At 39.2% G+C, this 24085-nt stretch overlaps 1 protein-coding gene across 5 annotated transcripts; it reads left to right on the top strand.

Moving 5' to 3' along the window:
• The first annotated feature begins 991 nt into the window (after positions 1-991).
• SOCS7 (suppressor of cytokine signaling 7) lies at positions 992-17809 on the top strand. Of its 5 annotated transcripts, XM_039333161.1 has the most exons (10): positions 992-2213; positions 6606-6670; positions 9876-9980; positions 11290-11436; positions 11570-11700; positions 12322-12490; positions 12737-12865; positions 14464-14599; positions 15314-15470; positions 16671-17809. In XM_039333161.1, the coding sequence occupies exons 1-9, from the start codon at positions 1120-1122 to the stop codon at positions 15432-15434; spliced, it is 2097 nt and encodes a 698-aa protein (XP_039189095.1). In that variant the 5' UTR covers positions 992-1119; the 3' UTR covers positions 15435-15470; positions 16671-17809. The 5 variants fall into 5 exon arrangements, with proteins under 5 accessions (XP_039189095.1, XP_039189096.1, XP_039189093.1 ...); XM_039333162.1 differs by having other exon boundaries at positions 11290-11394; positions 15314-17809; XM_039333159.1 differs by having other exon boundaries at positions 15314-17809.
• The last annotated feature ends 6276 nt before the right edge of the window (positions 17810-24085 follow it).

Genomic DNA, 24085 nt, shown 5'->3' with positions numbered 1-24085 from the left:
AGAAAGTTGTCCCATGGAGAGGTGGCCAGGATGAGTAGTCCTGCGCCAAGTTGGCTGTGGCGAGTTGATCCTGACGAGTTGGTTGCAGAGAATTCTGTTAAGGAAAGCTGCAGATTGTACTCTTCTCATTGAGTCTTAAGGTATATTTGTAAGCCACATCTATGCATTAGGCAGGGAAGGGAACTCCTAAAAATCATTACATGAGCACTTGATATTTTTTCCCTCTTAATTGCACTGGGACAGGAACAATAATATATAATTAGGAGATGTATTTTTATTTATATTCCATCTGGTTTTTTTTATAAGTAATGCAAGGAGACGAACATGGCCAATAATGTACTCCTTCCTGCTTCTATTTTCCCACAACAACCATCCTATGAGGTGGGCTGATATTTATTTCAATCTCAGTCTTTAGTTCAGCCTCTGACCATGGAAAAGATGTTCTTCTAAACATGTCCTTTATTTCAAGAACATTTTCACATCATACATTAAATCACAAGCCAGCCAACCACAGTGTAGCTTCTCAGCCGTGAGAGAACTATTAAGTCCTTGCTTCGGTGTACCTTGCAAAAAGGATATTCCAGCCAAACGTTTTATTGCGCGCTCATTCTGCTTCATAAATGGAATAGTTAAGGCTTGCTTTTCAGTCGTACCCCTCCCGTTTCTTAAAGCAGCTTTTAAGCAGGGAAAAAACACGAAACCGTGATAACACAATGCCTTCTGAAACGGCCACACATGTGCGAGCATCCAAAGTTTGGGACGGACTTGTTAAAAAGAAAGCAGGAGGATTCTTCCCAGATGCTGTCTGAAAGCGATAGGGGGCGTGGCTGAGCCCATATAGATGAAAAAAAAAAAAAAACAGCTGGGAAAGAGACGGGCTAGGCTAGGGGAAAGGCTATGGGAGGAGTGCGTGCAGTGCAAAGAGGGTTGGCCGCCTTGGAGATCGCATCATCGGCGCATCAGCGGAAAGGGAAGTCGGAAGGCGTGCACGCCCCCTGCTCGGGCGGGCCCCAAAGCAAGCAAGGGTGGAAGGGAAAGCTTTGAGCTCTGGGTGGCCGATCTGGACCAGTCGGCCTCCCAGTCCAGGTTGCTGGCTGAAGACGCCTAATCTTTTGCTTCATGCAATGCACCGCCTCCCTTAACGCGATGCAACGGGCCGGAGGAGGAGGAGCGGCCGCAGCAGCAGCAGAGCCCGGAGGAGGCAGTGGGAGAGGAGGTGACAACGGCGGTGAGGCGGTTGCAGCAGCTGCGGCCTCTTATCGGGTGCTGAGTCGCTTGCTGGGGTACGGCGGAGCAGAGTCAGCCGCAACCGGCTTGGGGCTGGGCAGAGCTGTTGGAGAGACTGCCGCTATTGCAACTCGGGATCGCGGAAGGGCGAGCGGGTTGAGGGGCTCGCAGCTTCTGGTCTTCCGCCCTGGAGAAACTGGAGAACCTTCGGCAGGGTCCCCAGCCGGTTGTCTGCCGCCGCCGCCGCCGCCACTGCCTCAGCCACCGCCGTCGGAGCTCCTGTGCGCTAGGCATCGGTGCGCTCTCCTGGATGCTCCGAAGGGCGATCCGGGAGGAGGACGATGCTGGAGCGGAACGCCGGGTGGCTTCATTTTCTCTCCGGGAGCCGGCTTGGAGTTACACCTGGCGGCTCTGGGGCTTCATCAGGCGCCTTCGACGGTGATAGGAGGGCTGGGCAAGCCTTCCGGCGATTGCTCCTGCTTGAGCCTCTTGCCTCAGCCGGCGATGGTCCCGCCGCCCACTCTGTCCCTGTTACCCCCAGGGGAGGAGACCAGCGACGCCCTGCTGGTGCTAGAAGCTCTGGGCCCTGACGAGGAAGATGAGGAGGAGACGGCTGCAGGGCAGGCCGAGCCCTCCAGTAACGCCAGTACGGGAAGCAGCCGCGTTCCTTTGCCCGCTGCAGCCCTCCCGGTGTTCGCTGCTGCTGCTGCTGCTGCTCCTTCGGCAGGCCCGGCATCCAACGTTGCTACCCCCCGCCCCAGCTCTTCGGCCCCCTCCAGGAAAGGTTCGTTGAAGATTCGCCTCAGCCGCCTTTTTCGCACCAAGAGCTGCAGTGGGCCATCCTGCAACCCAGGGGCGGCCCCTGGAGCACGCCGGATAGGAGAGAGGGAACTTCTACAAGCCGCTACTGCCCCAGCCCCCTCGGGCACGGCAGGAAGCCTCCCCGATGTGTCTCAACCTGGCTACCGGGAACAGGACTCGAACAGGTGAGGAGACGCTGGGCCGCTGGAATATGGATTAAGGAAGGAGAATTGAACACGCTGGTGTTCCGCTGCATCAATCTGGTAGAGGGCAGATTGAAGGGGGATTAGGGTGGGCAAAGTGGATATGGAAACTGCTGCCTCCTTCAGCCTCCTTCCCTTTGGCCTCTGTTGTGGAATTGTCAAATACTTGGAGAAGTGTTTGATGCCTTTTTTATTATTATTATTATTAAATTCAGTCCTTGTACTCGGAGGATGCACCTCCAGTTCTTTTGGTGTGTAGTCCCAGCTGGCATGGCAAGTCCTCAGTAGTGCAGATATTGAAGAGAAAATATCTCAAGGCTTCCATATTGGCTGTTTTTGTCCAGAGTATGAAATTGAAAGGATCCAGTTGTATTTGTGATTGTGTATTCTCAAGCCTGTTGGAAGGAATTCACTGACCATATTCTACCATTACTTCTCATTGGTGGATATGCCTAGCCTTGTAAATATTGTCCCATTATTCAGTCTTTGGTATCTCAAGTTAAAAAGGTTCAGGTTGCACACAGTGCAGCAAAGGTTTTACTTGGGATCTTGGAGTGTGTTGCTACTAACCAGCGTAAATAACTTTTACAATTTGATTGCCCAGTTGTAAAGAAAAGTAGTAAAACTTTTATTGTTGTTAGTTGCGAAGTGGGGTCTGATCCATTGCCCCCCCATGGACAACGTTCCTCCAGGCCTTCCTGTCCTCTACCATCTTCTGGAGTCCATTTAAGCTCAGGCCTACTGCTTTAGTGACTTACATTAAATTACATAGAAAAAATGAATAGTTATGACTTTGCATCTGAATGCCAGTTTCATTCTTGGTGAATTTTTCTGTTCAATCCTGTCCAATTCTTGGAGACTTACCTGGATAGTTACAGTTTTCTTGGCAAGTGATTTGCCATTGTCTCCTTCCTTGAGCTGAGAGAAAGTAGCTGACCCAAGGTCACCCAGCTGGCTCTGTGCCTAAGGCAGGACTAGAACTCATCCTGTTTCTAGCCAGATGCCTTAACCTTTACACTAAAGTGGTTCTTTGGTTACATGTTCCTTAGTCCTTTGAAAATGGTCTGAGCCACTTTTCCCAACTGTTTTCCCTTGAGCTACCTAATATAAAAAGAAATAGGAACTAAGGTTCCTGTCCCACCTCTGTCTGTACGATTGTGAGTGCAGGGAAAGCTGCAGTGCTGGGGACTTGCTTACTAGAGGACTTTTTCTTGCAAATTGCAGTATGTGTGTGACACAAATCAGGGTGATAAAAATGATGAAATTTATGTCACAGTGCAACTCAAGTCTTGCATCCAGTGTTGGGAATTTGTACATAAATCAGGTGTTTATAACATGCATTTTTTTGTCATTTGTTACCTTCTGCAGATGTCTCTGAAATGACTGGAAGTGGCTTCTTTAATAGAAGGGCCTTTGACAATTTCTAGTAATCGTTGGAAGGATTTGTGATTCTGAGCTTGCTTAAGAAAAGAAATATTCATTCAGAAAAAGTGTTTCTTTCGTCCACAGCTCTGAAATGTCAATAAATTAAGACAACTTATTACTATTTCTATGAGATTTCATATGGATTTTTTCATAGATTGATTTTGCCTGCTGACATAGCATTGGTTAGTTTAATCTGTCCACTTTACAGGTTCACATACCACTTTAAAATATAAACTAACCACAAGCTGTGTTGGTCATTCTGTTTGAGTAAAAGGTAATGGGATAGTTTGTGGTTTAATATTTATATAAATTTGCAAGGAAAAGATACTGAATTTTGTAAAGTGCTGACTAAATTTGCTGGCTCTGGATTAAAATACATGCATAGAGTGATGGCGTTCACTTGGCTTAGTTGTTTCTTTTTTTCAACAAAGTTTTCCATTTTGTTTTTTACAGTATGCTTCTAGATATGTTGGTCTGCCATTCTCTTCATTCACTTCCCTTTTGACACTTATAGTCCTTTAGTTTTGGAAGGAGCCAGGTTGGCAGAGATTGCAATGTGCTACATAAAACTTGCTTTTATTTTGTTTAGCCTTGATTTGATCAAGGTTATGTGCTATTGCTGATTCGAAATAGGGTTTGAATGTGATTTCCCACTTTGGCCAACTAGATTCATAAATTAATGTTCAATTACAAGAATTTGGTTACAGTGGCTGGTTAATTTACATTCAGGTGGATCCTTTATAACTCAGTGTTAAATATATTTTACACGCAGAAGATCTCAGGAATCTCTGATCAGGCACTTGAGCAGTACTGTAGTGCGAGGAAACCAATGACTGTGTCCTTCTTGAAGAATTGTTTCCAGTTACATCAGAAAGCATTGGGAGCAGAGGTCTTGGGTAGCTCCCTTCTACTCCAATCAGCATGGCTAGTATTTGGAGGTGGCAAGAATTATAAGCCAGAACCTCTTAAGAGAACCTCCTTCCTATATTGAAGAAAATGGGGGTTGCTGAGGTTCTTAATTGATTTTGAAGGAACCATATTTCCATTCCTGTGACCTGAGATCTCTTTCAATTCTTGGTTTCAAGAATTGAAACGGACTGGCCCTGGTATAGTCAAGGACACATAAATCTATCACAATATGGATAGGACAAAAGAAATTCCTGATAAATTAATGCTGCAAAAAAAGCTGCTATTTTCTTAATTGTCCTCATTTGTGTTTCAGTGCCCTCAATGACCACATTTATGAACATGCTAAACTACCTGATTACTAAATCTAGCACTTTGCCTGGATTGTGGGTCAAACTAATTAAGATAGTTTACTTATTTCATTCTGCATTGTTATCTGGATCTGTAATTAGGCCTTCTCCTTTCTGGACACAGAAGCAGGAAAGTAAAGCACCTATTCAATGAATCTGCTGCAGCCTCATCTCTTTTTCTTTGATTTCCTTTTTCTGATCTCCCTCCCTCCCCCCCCTCTCTGTGTATGTGTGTGTGTGTGTGTGTGTGTGTGTGTGTGTGTGTGTGTGTGTGTAAAATGAGGATGAGCAGAGGCAAATTGACCCTGGGTGTTGTGCCTTTTTGACATGGATGCATTTCTTCTTTTTTCTTAGACAGCAAAATATTTTGGGATAGCACTTTTGAGTCAGAAGGCTTAATGTTAATAGAAGTTCAAGCACTGCTAAATAAAGAATTAAATTATTATGGAATCATCTATTAATAGAGCCATGCTTCTCTCTGAAATTGGACTTCCAGATTAGCTAAACTGAAAAGTCATGGTTTGGCTTTTTCTTTTCACTCATGGCAGATTTTGGCTGTGTATATACATATTCACTCAGGTCATAGCAAAAATATTTAGTGTTTATACAACATGCTAAGTTTTTTTTATTGTAATTGTTTAGTGTGGGTTAGTCTGTAGTTTAGAATATTTTGTTCTGGCAAACTTAAAAAATGAATTAATTCTTAAAACATGTCTGCAAATCTGTATTGGTAGATACTGTTTTGGTGAAGACAGTTCCATCATGGAATCTTCCTTAGTACCATATATGCCGGCATATAAGACGACTTCCAGAAGCGCTAAACTCGCCGCCAAAGACGGGGGTCGTCTTATACACCGAGTCGTCTTATACGCCGGAAATACTGGTAGTTTCCGGCGTATAAGATGACGTTCTAGGAAGGCGACTCGGCGATAAAGACGGGGGTCGTCTTATACGCCGGGTCGCCTAATATGCTGGCATATACGGGTAATCAAAATTACTAAGGCAAAAGACACTTTGCCAAAATCTTTGTTTTCTAAGAGAATGAACTATTAGGAAAATGAATTTATTTTTCTTTCTAGTTTATTGAGGTGCTGTATCTCAGATGACATGTGAAGAGTGGGCAAGCTGGTACAATATATTTGACTTTATGTTTAATTATGTTAAAAAGTGTGTATGTGTAATAAGTCTGATGTTGTTGGAACATAGTTCCCATCCTCTTTCACTGATGGGAGTTGCATTTCAGCAGTGTGGTGCTACTCATCTGTGATTTAACCTTGGCTTTCTTGACATGGGGGCAGCTTAAAAATATTGTAGACTACAGAGAAAGAAAAAGTAAAGCCACTTTTTAGTAGGTGTGGTCAGTCCTCCCCCCCCCCGTCCTTCCTCTCTCTCTACATTAGAGAGGTTGGTTTTTTTAAAATTGCTCTATAGGTTTTTTCACTTTTTAATTGTTTTCCCCCCTCTTTGGTGATAATAGAAAAATGGAACATAAATTGAAATAATAAATGGATGTCCAAATAATTTATTTTTTCAGAGCTAACCTCCTCCATTCTTTTTATAAGTAAGAGGTAATAAAGTGAAGAGTCTATGGTATAGTTGAATTAGATGTTACTGTGGAGATGAATGAAAATAAAAGAAGAGATGAATGCAAATGTATCTTTATTTATAGACTCTTTTGTCTGTATTTTTGTAGAAAACAAAGATTGATGCGAACACAAAGTGCCTTTTCTCCAGTTGCTTTTGGTCCCCTCTTCACAGGTGAGTGTTGAACCTGAGGCTTCTTTTTCTCTTTCATTATTATTGAAGGAAGCCCTATATTTTTACTCAAGTTTGCATACATAATATGTTGCTATTAGACTTTGAGTAATGCTATTGATTAAAAAAAATAGCTAGTTTTGGAGTGATTCTGACTTTTTAAAACAAAAATATTAAGAAATATCATGAATATATTATATATTTTCTCATCCACAGTCAACAAAGTCTTCTGTAGAATAGCTTTCCCCAACCTGATAATATTCAGGTATTGAATTTCATGTCTGATAATCTGCAGATATCATAGAGCCAGACTGTCCTAGGGTTTTTCTTAAAGAACCTATCCCAGTGTCACAGAAAATTCACAGAATAAATTGAATGAGAGATTGTCTAACTGTTTCAACTTTTCCGAAATGTCAGGTCCATCATAAAATAGAATATTAATAGCTGTTGCTATGTATTGGATTAGGTCTCTCTCCTAGAATACAAAAAAATCCTGTTGCCCAAACTGGGATAGCAATCTCTCTGCCTAACATCTGATTTATATTAAAGCATGTCCTTGTTTTCAGCTGAAGACACAAAAACCTAACTGAAATCAGCTGAGATTACACAGAATCAGTTCGGATTAAAATACATATACCAGTGTCATGAAGAGGTTAGCATTTCCCATAGAATCCCAAATCTACCATAGAATTAGAGCCAAGGAAACATGAAGAAGAAAATGTTTCTAATTTCTAAGTAATATAATAGCAAGCAGGGCATGTCCTGCAGAATTTGTGGTAAAGTCCAACAATTTTAAGGTGAAAATGTTAAAAGCATCTTTTCCTTCTGGACAGATGACATGGTTGGAATCCAGAGAGCATACTATACTTCCAACTCCAAGGACATAATTTGGTTACACAGTTTTGCATAAAGAGCACACATTAACCTTTCCAAGAAAACAATATTTTTTTTTTTAAAAATGTGTCAGATCTCACTATATTTTATTGTTTTCATTCTGAAATGTCACCAGAATTTGATGCATTTAGCTGAAAGCTCACCAGTTGTTGATGTATCGGGGCAATATTGAGACTTGGCTTTGAAATTTGGAAACTATCTGCCTTCTGTCTGTTCCAGTTAGCCATTTAGCTCTGGTTGTTCTTGAATCTTTCTTTCCTTCAGCTTTTGCATATGTCTGGGGACTCAGGGATGGGGAGTGCTTTCAAGGTGCTTGAAGTTTTGTACCTACTAAGTATTTGGGATTGCAGACATAAATCCAGAAGCTGTTCTCAGTATTGGACACATTGCTGTTCCATATGACAGGAGTATCTTTTCTTCAGTGTGAGATAGAATATTATACAAGTGGCCCTTGGTTTACAATCCCAATTGAGCCCAATTTTTTAAAATATATTTTATTTGATTTTTTACAATAGCAATCTTTAGTGCTTGGTAAACAGTGTGTTGTCTTATATTTAAAAAACAATAATAATTAATTTCTATAGTTCCATAATCAATATATTGATTAATGATATATTGCTTTGATCTTCTCTTCTTCCAGTAGTTCTTAATATTTTTGATAGATACAATGTTGGATATAAGTATTTTTCTTGTGTTTGTACAAATAACAGTAACATCAGCATATAACATCTTTTCTGATCAGCGTATGTTTCAATTGTTTTTATAACAGTTATCTTGCTAAGTCACTATATGTCCTGTTTTCAAGATTCTTATTTAAGCTTAATCTCCCCACTGTATTCAAACCATTCTTATCAGTCATAATTTTCTCAAAGTTAATTTAATTTAACCTTTAAATATCCAAACTTTCCATCCACATACACCATCCCAATATTTTTACATTTCATATATTGTAAAAAATATTATACTACTTGTATATCTTGTTCCTCTTACTGTAGAGCCCATTTATATCTCTAGTGTATCTATTCTTTTAACCATATTCAAACAAATGTTTAATCATATAGTATTCCATCTGGTAAATTGAGTCAAATCTCTAGATTCATGAGCCCAAAATTTCTGTTGCTAAGTGAGATATTTGTTAAGTGAATTTTGCCCCATTTTACATCACTTGTTAATGAATCTGGCTTCCCCATTGACTTTGCTTGTCAGAAGGTCACAAAAGATGATTGCATGACCCCAAGTCACTGCAGTCGTCATACATATGAATCAGTTGCCAATCAGTTGTCTAAATTTTGATCACATGACCATGGGGATGTTGCCATGGTCGTAAGTGGGAAAAATGGTTATAACTCACTTTTTTTCAGTGCTGTTTTAACTTCAAATGGTTACTAAGTGAACTATTGTAAGTCAGGGATTATTTCCCCAGCCCAACTTATAAAGGCGTTTTCTTTGTGAGGATTGTCTTTGCTATTTGTGATTATAAACAAAAATCTGCTGGTCAAGGCTGTGTCTTCTTTGCTCCTTAAATCTTTTGAAAATAAGCGGTGGATATTCACACACATATATGAAATCCAAGACTATTCTGTACCTTCAGATACAGATTAAATACTGTTTCAAGTCCAGTATTTGGCCCAGATATTCCCTTAGCAAAACTTGCTTCAGCAAGTTTGAGAGTCAGCTAAATAGTTTAATTATTCATAAGGAAGAGAAATGACCTTAACTTATATAATGGCTTTTGGCTCTAAAAATGGCCCACAAGATAGCTCATAAGACAAAGAATAGTAAAAGATAACAATTTTTACAATCTTTTCAGTATTCAGCTGAATTCAAATCTTCTATTTTCAGTTAAGTTCCTTAAAATGAGGTGACACATGTGACTGTCCAAAGTCATGGCAGGTGAAAGTAGCTTATTTTCCTTTGGAAGAGACTTTCATAGCCATTGTGCTACCACAAAAAGGTTCTGTTTTATATTCTTATTAGGCAATTATTTTGGTTGATATAGAAAGATCTCTGAAAGCTGATCAATTTCTTAATCACTATCATCTGAAATACATAGCTCAGAAAGCAATCTGGTTGCCATTCATTTAACTGATGATAGTTTTGGAACACCTTTCAGGAATAGCCCATGTGTCTTACATTGTAGCAAATTTAATTAGGAATCAACCATGGCATATGCCTGGGGTCAGAGATCGCTCTGTCTGGTTATATTGGACCTGCACTTCTGATATAAACAACAACTCTCAAATGTGCTAGAGATGAAGTTACATTTGCATTAGGCTCCAAAGCATTTTTTTCTTTTTTTCCCCTCTCTTTCCAGGTGAGACAGTATCGCTGGTAGATGTTGATATCTCTCAGCGTGGCCTGACATCCCCACACCCTCCCACACCTCCACCTCCTCCACGACGAAGCCTCAGCCTTCTGGGTACTGCTTGCTTCTTTTTCTGCCTTCTTTCCAAACTGTATTTCCATTAGCATCTTTCTGCAAGAAAGGATGATGGCCATATTCTTCACAATTGAGATAGTACGTTTGAATACAGATAGTCCTCGTTTAGCCACCACAGTTGGGAATGACAACTCAGTCACAGTCACTAAGTAAACTGCAATCGTGCTTATGATCTTACTTCAGCTTTCTTTCACTTGACAAACTTGAGAAAGTTGTAAATAGAAGTTGTAAAGTCATTTTTTCATTACTGTCATAACTTCATATGGTGGCTATATGGTGGCTTAATGGTAGTCCTAAAGAAGGACTACCATTAAGTGGATTTCCTTGGAATTCTTTATACCATACAATCCAATCTTATTTTTTAAAAAAATGGGAATGATTTCAAAGCAGTAATTTTGTATATATTCTCAGTCCTGTAATTATTCTGTTTTCTTTCCTATTCTCAAATCCTAAACTACGCAGTCCACATTCAGAACTAAATTCTTCAACTCTATAAATCACGTGAATTTGCATGTTTTCCATAACTCTGTTTCTGCTAGCCATGGCGTGAAGGACACTAAGAGCTCTTTTGCTTCCCTTTCTGAATGTTTGGCTCAGTACTTCCTTCAGTTTCTCAGATTCTGTCCAACTTTTTCTATGTCTTTTTTTAATCCTATGTGGACAGTAAGAAGGTCTATTCATTTATGTCTTATGCTGGTTAATACTGCAATAAAATTATGTAAAGTGAATTATTTGTAATCTTGTGCTTCCGCCTTTAACAGTTCTGAGCATTTGAAGCTACCCAGGGAACATTATTTACTTATATTGGACTAGACAATATTTTATAACTAGAGGAATCAATAAAATTTGGTTTGCCTAGAGATGCATCACAATTATAGAAGCAGTAGGACTGGAATTAGTGATTTTTTAAAAAAATATTTAATGTGATAGGCTTTTTAATTAATTAATGAATATATATTATAAAGCCTACCACATTAAATATTTTTTTAAAACTCAGTAATTCCAATCCTACTGCTTCTATATATATATATATGATCCAGAATGTTGATAGATGTAAGATGAGGCAGCCCTGACAATATTTCTTTTTGAATGTGGCATTTAACATAATAATCGCCAGCTAGATATGAATAACTTCCACAAGTTTGTCTATGTACCTATTTTTATTGATATAGCCAGCAAAGATGGATGTTCAGATGCTCAGAGAAAGAGAGCCCAGCATAAGCCTGTCTTTGACTCTGTTGCTTTTCATATCTCCTGGACCGCTTAACTTTTTTGGTTCTTTTTCTAGACGATATCAGTGGGACACTGCCTGCATCTGTCTTAGTGAATCCGATGGGGTCTTCGTCGCTCCAGTCTTTTCCTCTGCCTCCACCGCCTCCACCACATGCCTCTGGTCAGTTCAGCTTTGCTTCTAAAGTTTTCCTGAATTTCCATGGTAAATGTTGCCAGTTGCTGGGCTTTTAAACTGAATTGCTGAATTTGGGGACTCAAGACAGCATTCAGGGAACAGGGCACATGAAATAATTCCATGAAATGTCAAAATGAATCCATTTTCTTTTCTTCTCCAGAGGCATTTCCCCGGATACTCCCAATCAGAGCATCTGAAGCAGTACATAGTCAGTCTGCACAGCACCTTCAGTGCCCCCTTTATCGGCCTGATTCAAGCAGTTTTGCAGCTAGCTTACGAGAGTTGGAAAAAGTAAGACTTTTATTTATTTATTCATTCAGTAAAGGTCCTTAAGCTGCTTTTCTTTTTTCTGATGATGCTTGATCTCTTTGAAAACAAAGAAGTAAAGTCAAGAGGACTGACAGCCAAATGGATTTGCAGGATATGCGCTACTGGTATGCAAGATGAAAACTTGTTTGAATGGATAAGCTACACATAGCCCTGTTGTTTTGCTGTTTATTTGGCTGTGTCAGTTATTTGTACAGTGTCAGTTTGCATATTCAATATAAATAAAGGGGAGAACACATCAGGCAATGTTGGATCAATGAATCTTGCTTTATTTAAAAAAAGCTATTCTGAAAAACAATGCTGTGTTTCAAAATGTCAAAGATGATTGTTAATTTTTTGTCATCTGGAAGGAAAGGGGCAGATGTTAGTCTTCTGGCTCAAAGTGAGGGATTGCAGTTGCCACGCTGGCTTGAAATTCTGGCAGGTCAACTGCAGGTAACAGTTTGGATAATTAGGCTATATTTTAGCATTCTGAGCATCTGGAATTGGTTCTTTAAAAAAATATGCTCCAATGTTTGAATTTTCTTTTAAATGTTGGAATCGGATTCTTAGATAAATTATTGAATGAATATTTTCGTAAATCAGTGTGGATGGTACTGGGGCCCTATGAACTGGGAAGATGCCGAGATGAAGTTAAAGGGGAAGCCAGATGGATCGTTCCTGGTTCGTGACAGCTCTGATCCTCGCTACATTCTGAGCCTCAGCTTTCGATCACAGGGTATTACCCATCACACTAGAATGGAGCACTACCGAGGTGAGTGGAGCACTGGGCACCTTAGGGTGACTTCCTACTCAGTTCGAACGGGAAGGATTTGCCTAGGTTCACTTAATGAATTATTGTGGAATGTGATTTTCAAACCTGGATCTCTCAATGCCAGTATTGTGTGTCTTATGGTTATATTTTATTTAAGTAAGCTTGTGCAAAGCCAGTCTCCACAAACTGTGCACGTCCCCCCTTATACTTCCTCATTCTGTAATGGACCTGTTCTTCTTGGCTCAGGAACTTTTAGTCTTTGGTGCCATCCGAAGTTTGAGGACCGTTGCCAGTCTGTGGTGGAGTTTATTAAACGTGCTATCATGCATTCCAAAAATGGAAAGTTCCTTTATTTCCTGCGATCAAGAGTGCCAGGTAAGTGTGTTTTTGTGTGTGTGTATGTATTTGTGTGTGTGCGCGTGTGTCTTTGTGTGTATTAGAGGCGACTCGGGTAGCTCTTAGATATTCTTTTGTTGTGGTATTTATTAACCAAGATATAGAATGAGCAGCAATTATTTTTAGCTTTTGTTGGCAAAAACATATATTCCCCCAAACAATAAAGCTATTCTGAAATATCCAACAGGAATTGGACAGAATGCTCTGACTTCCAGAATAAATTATTCCAGGCAATAGTTGAGTGTATGGAATCGGATTGTAAAATGCTTCAGATATACTTGAAGATCTGGTTTATCCTATTCCTGAAGCCATTCTAACATTGCCATACATGCATTTCCATTAGACATTTTTAACTGGCCTGCTGGTTAAAATAATTTGGGAATGTGGAGTTGTACAGTAATTCTTCTTCACTTGCTTCAAAGGCTGAAATATAAGCGAAGGATGAAGCATTTTTGGCCCTTCACTTTTGGCTTACAGCTTTCATTTATCAGCTACATTTCACTTGAGTGGAAATTCTCTCAAATAGCAGTGAATTAATCTACAACCTTTGACATAGAAATTATATGTGATTCATTGACCCAAAACTTGTTCTTCCAATTCATCTATAAAAATTGACATCGTACACAGGTCATATTATTCAGTTAGAGAAAGATGCACTGAATAAGCACGTTTCACAATTGTAAAGAACTTGAATGTACAAGGGGAAATGAGCAAAATTCAAATGCCCTGAATCCCAATATTTTTTATACACATAAATCCTTAACTTAAAACAGCTCATTTAATGAAGTTAAAACGGCACGGAAAAAAGCGACTTTTTCACGCTTATGACTGTTGCAACATACTCTTGGTCACGTGATATACATTTGGATGCTTGACGATTGGTTCATATTTATGACAGTGACAGTGTGTCCCAGGGTCATGTGGCCATCTTTTGCAACCTTCTGATAAGCAAAATCAATGAGGAAGCCAGATTCACTTAACAAACATGTTACTAATTTAACAGGTGTAGTGATTCTCTTAACAAATGTTGCAAGAAAGGTCGTAAAATGGGATAAAACTCACTAACAAATTTCTCACAGCAACATAAATTCTGTGGTTGTACATCAAGGACTACCTGTACTTAAAAACAACAACAACAAAAATAATAATGCTACAGGAAGCTCTCAGTGCTGAGAGTCACTTGTTGGGATGACGGGGGGGAGGGGGGGAATATACAAATTGAAGAAATAAGACTCAAGTAACTCATATTCAAATCTTACATCTCTCTCCCAACCATAGGGCATAATGGATTTAGAACCACTTTTTTTCAGTGGGAGAAGCGCTTTTACCTTGTCTGGTTTCCAGCCTTTTGATTTTGGCCTTGTTTTTTCTAGCACTCGATAAGTATGGTACATCCCAACATAAGACTGTACGGAGCCAGGTCTCCACCAGAGGGCAGCACAATGATCAATTCAGAGAACAGCTGATTCTAGCATTTGCTATTTTCTCTTATCCTGAGAAAAATATTTCTCAATTGATGCTGTTATATTTTCTTCTAACCTGATGTCTGCCTAATTTTTTTTTTTTTTAATTTACAGGTCTCCCTCCAACTCCTGTCCAACTTCTCTATCCGGTCTCTAGGTTCAGCAATGTCAAGTCGCTACAGCACCTCTGCCGGTTCCAGATAAGGCAACTGGTCCGCATTGATCACATTGCAGAGCTCCCACTTCCCAAGTAGGTCCCCCTTTTGCTTTGTGCTCCTTTCAGCTCTGGTTGGTTAAAGAATCAGATTTGTTGCTTTGTCCAACTCATGATAAAATTAGTAGTGTCGGTCAGTTTGGCACAACATAAAAAAATACAATAGCTGTTTCTCTATATTAATGGAGAGGTTGTAGGATGGTGGATACATAGAACAAAGGTCTTCAAAAATCCTGTTCAGGTGTTGGAACAAACTGTTTTGACCTTGCTGTTTGGAAGTTGTTTCACTGTGAAACATTGTTAGAAATTTCACACCAAGGTTGAAACAGCTTCAGAAAGATTATGACAACCAGTTAAATGGGAGAAAGAGAGATGATAAGTTTCTTGGGGAAAGGGAACCAGGAACTAAAGAGGTCTACATCTGTATATGCTGCAAGCATCAAAAAGTTAAGGTATCTTTATTAAAAAAATGTTTATTTCCTTTAAAATCTTTGAGCATAATTTTGCAAGCTCTCATGTTAGAATGTAGAATGCAGTTGATCTTGGCCATTTTTATACACTCAAACATCCCTGCACAAAGTTTTGTTAGATGAAGATCTGTAGAGATAGGAGTGCTGCAAACTCAATTTTTCTGGACTCCCTAATTAAAAGAGAGAGAGAGAGATTCATCAGTCTATTTACTTGGTATGTTTATTCTGATTTCTTGGATCTCCAAAATTTACTGGAATCTCCTTTCCCTTCCTTGATCAGGCCTCTGATTGCATACATTCGCAAGTTCTACTACTATGACCCTCAAGAGGAAGTGTATCTCTCGCTGAAGGAGGCCCAGCTGTTTTCCAAACAGAAACAAGAAGCAGATTCCTCTACGTAGTGAGAGTTCTTGTCTGTCATGCTGCTGTCACTGATGGTAATACCGTGTTTCCCCAAAAATAAGACCCAACTGGAAAATAAGCCCTAGCATGATTTTTCAGGATGTTTGTAATATAAGCCCCACCCCAAAAATAAACCCCAGTTAAAATCGTCAGCCAGACGGACACATTTAGTACCGTATTTCCCCCAAAATAAGACCTAGATGGAAAATAAGCCCTAATGTGTCTTTTGAAGCAAAAATTAATATAGGACCCGGTTTTATTTTCGGGGAAACACGGGGTATAACATTGTAAATTAGAAGATTCCCGTTTTCTCTTTTCTCTCTCTCTCTCTCTCTCTCTCTCTCTCTCTCTCTCTCTCTCTCTCTCAACCTTAAGGGGTTTTAGTTTGATTGTTCTTTCATATCCTGTATTGGAAGCTTTGCATATAGTCTATATTTAAAAAACAACAAAAAAACCCAATGGTTTCATCTGTGCAGTTAAGCGCAGTTGTATACATAGGTAGCCCTCGACTTAACAACAGACTTCATAATTTCCCATGCTAAGCAAGGCAGTTGTTAAGTGAGTCCTGCCTGATTTTACAACAGCAACTGTGGTCAGTTGTTAAGCAAATCACTGCAGTTGTTAAGGGAATTCCAGCTTCCTGTTGATTTCATTTGTTGGGAAGCCGGCTGGGAAGTTTGCAAATAGTGACCCTATGACCCCCGGGGTCCTTCAGTCATTGTAAATACATGCTGATTGCCAAGTGCTTAAATTTCGATCTTGTGACTGTGAGGATACAGCAAAAGTTATAAGTGTGAGGACTTGGTGGTAAGTTACTTTTTTTTGAATGCTGTTGTATCTTGGCACAGTCACTAAATGAATGATTGTTAGTCGAGGACATCCTATATTTGCTCATTTTCCATTATGGAAGCCTAGTCCCTAGTCTACCAAATGTTTTTCCTGAATCGGTATAATGCAAGCTTCCCTTGTTAACTTTGGATATGTTGACAGGCTTACAATTATAAGAGCTAGAATGTGCATTTTGGATTTTAAAGCAAAGTGAATGTTAGAGTTCAAAACCAGTCCGCATGTACCTAATTATAAGCACACAGCATATCTAGCATTTTAGTTCAATCTTGGATATGCAGAAAGAAAGACATGCTACATTTTTGTCCTTAACAATGTCTACACACTTTGGGGGGAGGGGGGGAGGTTTCACCTCCCACCCATCTTTCTATTTCCCATCTCCAAATTAGGAAATGGGTCACCAGTATCCTGTAGCTGGGGAAGCTGCACTGGAAAAGACTCCTGGTGTTTCCTTTCTGGCTGTCTTGGGCCTCCGGAAAAGAGTCCCGGGCTTGAACAGAAGCACAACTGTGCACAGAAATGGGCACCCCTGACCCCACCTGGTTCCAAAAAAGAAGTTGGAATCCACTGAAGCTGGACTGTAGGCTCCTTAAAGGATGAAGAATGTTATTTTTCTTGTCAAATTTCTATTTTTGGGGTGCTTTTCTTTTCTATCCATATTTTCCAACATGGGAAATTATGAGCCAGTTTAACGTTTTGTTTACCTTTTGGCATTTGGGGATGTGGGGGGTGAGATTGCCACTGTCTCCAAGATATTATGAGCAAAACCTGCTCCCGGTTCCTGTGTCTTTAAGAATGCTGCTTTTGTAAGAAAGGTCTGAACTCAAGCTGCATTTGGCGGTATAAAATAGTTGTTTGGGAAGTTGAGCTTTTCTTTACTTGGAGGTATGTCAGCTGAAGCTGGACACCTGTCTCTCGCGGGATAGCATTGTGGGTCCTGTACTAAGTTGGATTTCATATATTCTCCCAGTTCCATTCCAGCTTTGGAATTCTGGGAGGCCAGAATGTGAGTGGTTGGGACAGGGAGACGAAGAATAGCAAGCTGAAATATAACTTCTTGCTCACGTAAAAAAAAAAGCTGGATAGCATCTTGGGGGGGTAGGGAGGATGGGAAGGTGCCCGAATATGTTTGATTAAGCAATGGAAAATTAGCCAGATTGGGAAAAATTGCTTTCGCCTTCTGTTTGAATGCAAATGGGACACGGGTAGCAATGTGGAAGGTTTCCACTGCAGGGGCCATCAGCCATTTGAAAATGGACAGATCTCTCCCACTTATTTTATTTTGCTTTTCTTCCCATTATTATTATTAACACTGGAATTCATCAGAGCTGTTAGAGCTGTTGTAAAAGCACTGGCGTATCCCTGTTAGGCAGAAATGACTAGCTGAAGTCGGTCCCGGTCTTACAGATGGGGTTACAACCCATTGCCCTTCTCAAGAATGGAAAGCCAAGATAGCAATAGCAGTTAGGCGTAGATGAGTCAGCAAAAAAGTTATGGCTTATCAAACAAAAAAAGGGGAAAAAAGAAAGGCCTCTGGGACCTTTTTAACATGAGGCAGTAAATTTTGAAACACCTCAGTCTTATCTTACGTTGAGGTTGGGATGAAAAGTCAAGAGCAGAAATTCAAGATCCTCACATTTTCCCTAAGCCCAGAAAATCACATTTTGTAAGGAAGAATTGTGTGCAGTTTCAAAGTTCATTTTGAAGAGCAAGATTTGCCCCAGCAAAACTCAAACCGTCTCTCCATTATTGAGAAGTATTTGCAACATCCACAAAATACATAGCCCTCTTTATACGTGATAAGTCTTTTTCATAGGTCCTTTAAGGTACTTAGTGTAAATTTCTTGCTGACATTTTTGAAAGCAGTGGTAACTTAATAATTTATTATAATTTATTTATTGTTGTTAGGTTGAAAAGCTTGTTTCATATTCTTGAATTAATTTGTCTTGGATTCAGCCTCTATTCCCTGAAATCTGAAATTCTGCATCCTGCAAAACTTAAAAATATCTTTAGAATCTTTATACACAGGAAGTTTAAAATGGATGGCTAATAAGTTGTTATTTAAAACTAAGTCTTGGAAAAAAGCATGGTTGTATCTGTTAAACAGATTTTAGAGGAAGCTACATCTCTCTTCCTCCCATTAGAGGAATGTTCCCATTAGAACATTTATGCTTTAAGAAAGATTCCAGAATTTGTTTCTGATGATTATTTATGCAGCACTTCTTCCCTTTATCCCCTCAGTTGTTCTTTTTCTGATTCTGTTCTGAACCCTTTCTTAATTGATGCTACGTTTACTGAATGTCATCCACTGAGCTGCATCCTATACCCAAAGAAGCTTTGTTTCTTGTTGCCCAATTTTTAAGTTTATGAAATATGTCAATTGAAGAGGCCCTGGTCCATTGGAGTGCTTTCCTGAATATTCATTGCCTCCCAATAGGCTCCCACAGGAGTTGTGATACTAGAGGTGAACTTGCAAAGTTTTTGGGTCTATCTTATATTAATAGAATAAGCTGCATTCTTGAAGCTCCTTCTGATACACTGGAAGAAAACGTATTCCTCTTCTTCCTTCTGCCACAATTTTAGAACCCATGGGTATACAGTTAGTCCTCGACTTACAACAATTCATTTAGTGACCATTCAAAGTTACAATAGTAACTGAAAAAAAATGTGACCGTTTTTCACACTTACAACCTTTGTAGTATCCTCATGATCATATGATCAAAATTCAGATGCTTGGCAACTGACTCATACTTAGAACTGTTGCTGGGTCCCAAGGTCATGTTACTACCTTTTGCAACCTTTTGGCAAGCAAAATCAATGGGGAAGCCAGATTCACTTAACATCAATATTACTAAGTTATCAACTGTGATGATCCACTTAACAGCTGTGGCACGAAAGGTCATAAAATGGGGCAAAATTCACTTAACAAATGTCTCATCAAAAGAAACATTGGGCTCAGTTGTGGTTGTAAGTCAAGGACTACTTGTAGTGATTTTGGGACTAGATCAAATAAGCATCAAAGAAAAGCATACTTGAAAAGTCTTGTTACTTGAACTTTAAAAATTCCAGATGGTCTTGAGTCTTAAACCAGGAAGACAGCCTTTCATTCTCCCAAAAGTCTCTTCCTGGGTGAACATTTTCAAATGCAATGATAAACTGCAAATGTAACAATATACTGAAAATTTATATGAATTCTCATGCCTTAGAATATATGACTGCAAGAGAGTGTTTAAAAGTGCTGGATTTTAGTTGTGATAAAACAAGCAAAAGAGAGTCAAGATTTTGCTGCAGCCCACATAAAACTTTCTGGCTCTTTGGATAAGAGATAAGCTATGTCCATTTTTATATGAGGGCAACTCAGAAATAAACCTTTGTTTGGTTATCAATGACAGACACTCGCAGGCACAGAACGTTTATTCTATATATTAGAAAACTACAACATTGCATTACTTTTTGACATAATCGCCATTCAAATTGAGGTATTTGTCATGATGTCCTACAAGGTTTGAAATTCCTTAGTAGTAGTTGCTTGGCGCCAAATCTGGGCTATAGGGGAGGCTAATCAAGAACATCCCAACAGAATTGCTTCAGAAGTTCTTGGGTGCATCTAGTGATGTGTGGATAAGCATTATCGTGAACCATAGAAAATCATGCCAAACGTGAAGATGCCAAAGTAGTACTGCTAGTGAAGTTCATAGAGCATCATTCGACCATCAATTCAGACATCTACTCTGAAATGTTACGAAAATTCAGACGAGTCATCCATAACGAGCGTCGGGGCATGCTGACTTCCCGTGTGGTGTTGGTTCATGATAATGCTCACCCACACACCGCTAGATGCACCCAAGAACTTTTGAAGCAGTTCTGTTGGGATGTTTTTGATCACCCCCCTATAGCCCAGATTTGGCACCGAGTGACTACTACTAAGGAATTTCAAACCTTGTAAGACGTCATGACAAGTGCCTCAATTTGAATGGCGATTATGTTGAAAAGTAATGTAATGTTGTAGTTTCTTAATATGTATAATAAAAGTTCGGTATCTGCAAGTGTTTGTCATTGATAACCAAATGAAGGTTTATTTCCAAATTGCTCTCGTAGCTTAATCCTCATTCATTGCAAACATAATTTCTCTCTTGCTTAAAATGACAAATTTACTGATATGTGGTGGAGAGACTTGGAGATTTGTTAGGTTTTTCCTCATGTATGGTTCAGGTAAGAGCTGAGATCAAAAGTCCCAAAGTCTGCACTTGCTTTGATGGTGGGGAACTGTTTCTTAAAATCTGGTTCAGACACACACAAACCATGTGCCGGTGACGGGAGCTCACTTTTTGTTGCTGACTATCTGCCATTTTGTTGAACTGAACTTCTCTGAGATTGTGTTACTGACTACTGAGTAGCAAAGGCCATTCATGTGTAAATAACTCCTGGAGGGTCATTTTGGCCATGTTTGGCCATTGCTATATCCATGTTAGGTCTGGTATAATGTTTTTCTGTGAAAAAAAAATTCTTTGTCTCTTTTTTTAAAATCCTCCCTTGTGAAAGCTATTTGAACTCATTCTGTTTGAAAAGTGTGAATGACTGGATGAATGTTAATAACAAGAGAATTAAATCCTGCACTGTAGTCTTTGGGTTATCTGCCTTTGAACCTTTGCTTGGGCATTTTCTGATGTAACATGTGATACTACATCAGTACAATGGTCATACAAAAGATGATAGAGGGATTACTAACAAAGAACGAATTGGTGATATTTGAAATCATACCTAGTTTTATGGATTTTTTCTTAAATATGTTATTTTCAAATGGGAGCTAAGGCTTTCTCAACAAATTATCTTCCTTGGGAAAAGGACAATTATTCTTTGAAGAGTTTCTTTCTCTGTCCTTTCCTTTTTTTTTCCTTCTTTTTCAAATTGTGGCACAAATAATATTCCTTTTCTGAAAAGTGATAAAAAATAAAGTAATTCAAGTTGCCTTCATTCTTTAAATTTTACATTACCAAAGGAGTTTTTTAAAAGGGGTTCACAGATCTTTGCATCATGCAGAGTGAAAATAAATTGGGTGAGAAATGCAGTCTTTTGTATGAATAAGAATGCACAATGCAAAAGTAGTTAAATATGGAGCTTGAAATATTTCTGTTCTTCAAAAGTGCTTCTTGATTTTTGTCCCTTTAAAATAGCCTTGTTAGAACTCTTTCTGTTTTGTTTCCTGGATGGGAAGGTGAAAGAATGGTGAATGACCTGCTGAACAGTACACTGGTTCATACCTTGCACTAAGCCATGTTTTGTTTAAATGTATACTTCGATGACCAAGCCATAACTGGCTTCATTCATGCATTATGCCAAGCCATAAACCAGGGCTGATAAATATTGACTTTTTCCCCCTAAGGTGCTAAGCTGAAATGGAAAGAATCCACATTATGGCTTAGTATTAGGGGTGATCTCTGTTTATAAATCTGTGGTGGATTCAACCATAGATGATAGTTCAGCTCTCAACTGCCCTCCATACAATGGTGGGGTTCAGCCTGTTTGCACCAGTTCAGCAGAACCAATAGCTAATTTTTTGTTGCCCAGGCCCAGGATGGACTTCTGGAAGCAGCATCCACATAGAGAATCAGTTGTTCACACATTTGAATCCCATCACTGTCTCCATATTATGTTTCTGGCCAATGAAATAATTTTCTCTCCTTACTGAAATGAAGTAAGGGCCTACTTGTGGGAGTTAGATTACAAGATATATGAAATTGTTAGTATTTTTTTGTGCAGACTTCAAACTGCAACTGCTTTTATTCAGCTTCACAACTGCAAGTTTTAATTTGTATTCCGTTCATTGTTATTTACCTGTTTATATAAACAGCTGTTATGGTTTATTAAATATTTATATGATGATTGGAATACACTAAGAACCAGACTGGAATACACTAAGAACCAGGCTGATAACTTGATTAGATAACTCCATTTGGAAGTGATTCAAGACCTAAATTAGCCTTCCCTGATTGGATAAGCTTGAGGAGATCATTCCATTTTAAATTATTCCATTTGAGAATGATAGTAATCTCTTAGGAGACACCAGATTAGAGAAGACTGATCTAGTAAAAAAAAATGGAGTAGAGATATTGCAGATTCACTAATATAACTTCTGTGTCATCCATTCTATTTGGGGACAGTAAACATTATGCAAATAGTTTCTGGGCTCTGGATATTAGAGTACATTTTAGTTAATAAGTGTGTATGACACCAGTGATGGAATTCAAATATGTGAACAACCGGTTCTCTGTGTGAATGCTGCTTCCGGAAGTCTATTCTGGGTCTGGGCAACAAAAAATTAGCTACCGGTTCTGCCGAAGTGGTGCGAACCGGCTGAATCCCACCACTGTATGACACTCATACATGTTGTAGCAATGTCAGTTACAGGGACCAATCCTTACGTCTTTTCTATAACCTAAAATAAAAGTGTGCATAAAACTGCCAACATAAATCAGTGAGCTGATTTAAAACATAAAACGTAATGTGTATACCTCAGCAACAACACACAAAAAGCTCGTGGTATATGCACTCAAGTTCAGTGTGACTCTAAATCTTGCTTATAACTCCCAACAAAGTTCATTTCACAAAGTACAATTTCATTGCATTGTAAGATGTTTCCTGGTTATGTTTTGATCCAATTTGCCTTTTTGTGTGCATGTGTTTAATTTATTAAAATATTGCTATAATTTATTTTCAGAATTGCATAACATAAATGGAATCCAGACTTGCAAGACAATTTTAAAAACTTGGGTCTGGGAAAAGAAAAAAAAAAGATGCTTTATAAAAATAAATGCACTTTGGTGTGTTCTAAGACATGTTTAAGAAAGGGGAAGGCTGTTTTGTGGACTGGGTTCCGATTGATCTTGTCTGTATATATTGTATCAATAGACACATTTTTGTTCCTTATTTGGAAGCATTGTAACTGCTGCAGAGTCCTGTCTGGAAAATGGATGTATTGAACTATTTTGCCTCAATTTCCCCCCTCCTTTTGGGGTAAATTTTGTCAATAATGGGATGGAATTTTGCCCTTTTCTTGTTTGTATCTCATTCTATTGTGGGTTGATTTTTTTTGTTCCTTTTGGCCTATGGGTGTCTGTTTCACAGGGTTGGTGGGGGAGTGGATTTTGAAATAAAACACTTAAATTATCCCATATGTGTGCTGTCTTGTTTTTGCAGTAGATATTTCTGGCAGCTCAATCGATGTTTGATTATAACACCTGACAGCCTGATACCTGGGTGCAATAGAGAACCTCTGGCTATCTGGACATTGCTTGACTACAATTCCCAGCATTCCCTTTCATTATCTATGCTGTTCATACCAGTGAGAGCTGCACCTAACACATAGAGAGCCCCATGTCTTCTACTTCCTACTTTGAAGGCATTTCTGATATAATATAATTGCTGTAGGTATCTGTCAAATGTCTGGTAAAGCGCATTGAGTACAAATCTACCCAACTCTCAATGTCCTTTCATCACTTGATGTTCTGATGGTAGCGATGTGAGCAGGTAATGGTTGAATTCCATATTTTCTCAAAGATGTCTGCCTTTCCACTTTGAAGGGAAGTTCTTTTGGCATCTGGAAACATTTCTGTAAGCTTGCTTTAGCAGCTAAGAAATTCTCTTAGGTTCCAGGCACTGGGAACATTCATGGATCCCAGTTTTTCCAGAGGCATATACTGTACCATATACTGTACAGATAAAACTTGCTTAATGCCTGCCGTGTTTAGCAACAGTTCAAAGTTACTATGGTACTGAGAATGTAACTTTGACCAATACTCACGTT

This window comes from Crotalus tigris, unplaced genomic scaffold (assembly GCF_016545835.1).
Source record: "Crotalus tigris isolate CLP2741 ecotype Arizona unplaced genomic scaffold, ASM1654583v1 scf7180000024472.5447098, whole genome shotgun sequence".
Lineage (NCBI taxonomy): Eukaryota > Metazoa > Chordata > Lepidosauria > Squamata > Viperidae > Crotalus > Crotalus tigris.
Note: the sequence above shows the minus strand (reverse complement) of the source record. Positions and strands in the feature narration are given on the sequence as shown.

Excerpts from the sequence above, each read along its gene's own strand:
- SOCS7 (XM_039333161.1), top strand. The coding sequence starts at position 1,120 with ATGCAATGCACCGCCTCCCTTAACGCGATGCAACGGGCCGGAGGAGGA. Across the intron at positions 2,214-6,605 it reads CGGGAACAGGACTCGAACAG|AAAACAAAGATTGATGCGAA; the intron begins GTGAGGAGACGC and ends GTATTTTTGTAG. Across the intron at positions 6,671-9,875 it reads TTTTGGTCCCCTCTTCACAG|GTGAGACAGTATCGCTGGTA; the intron begins GTGAGTGTTGAA and ends CTCTCTTTCCAG.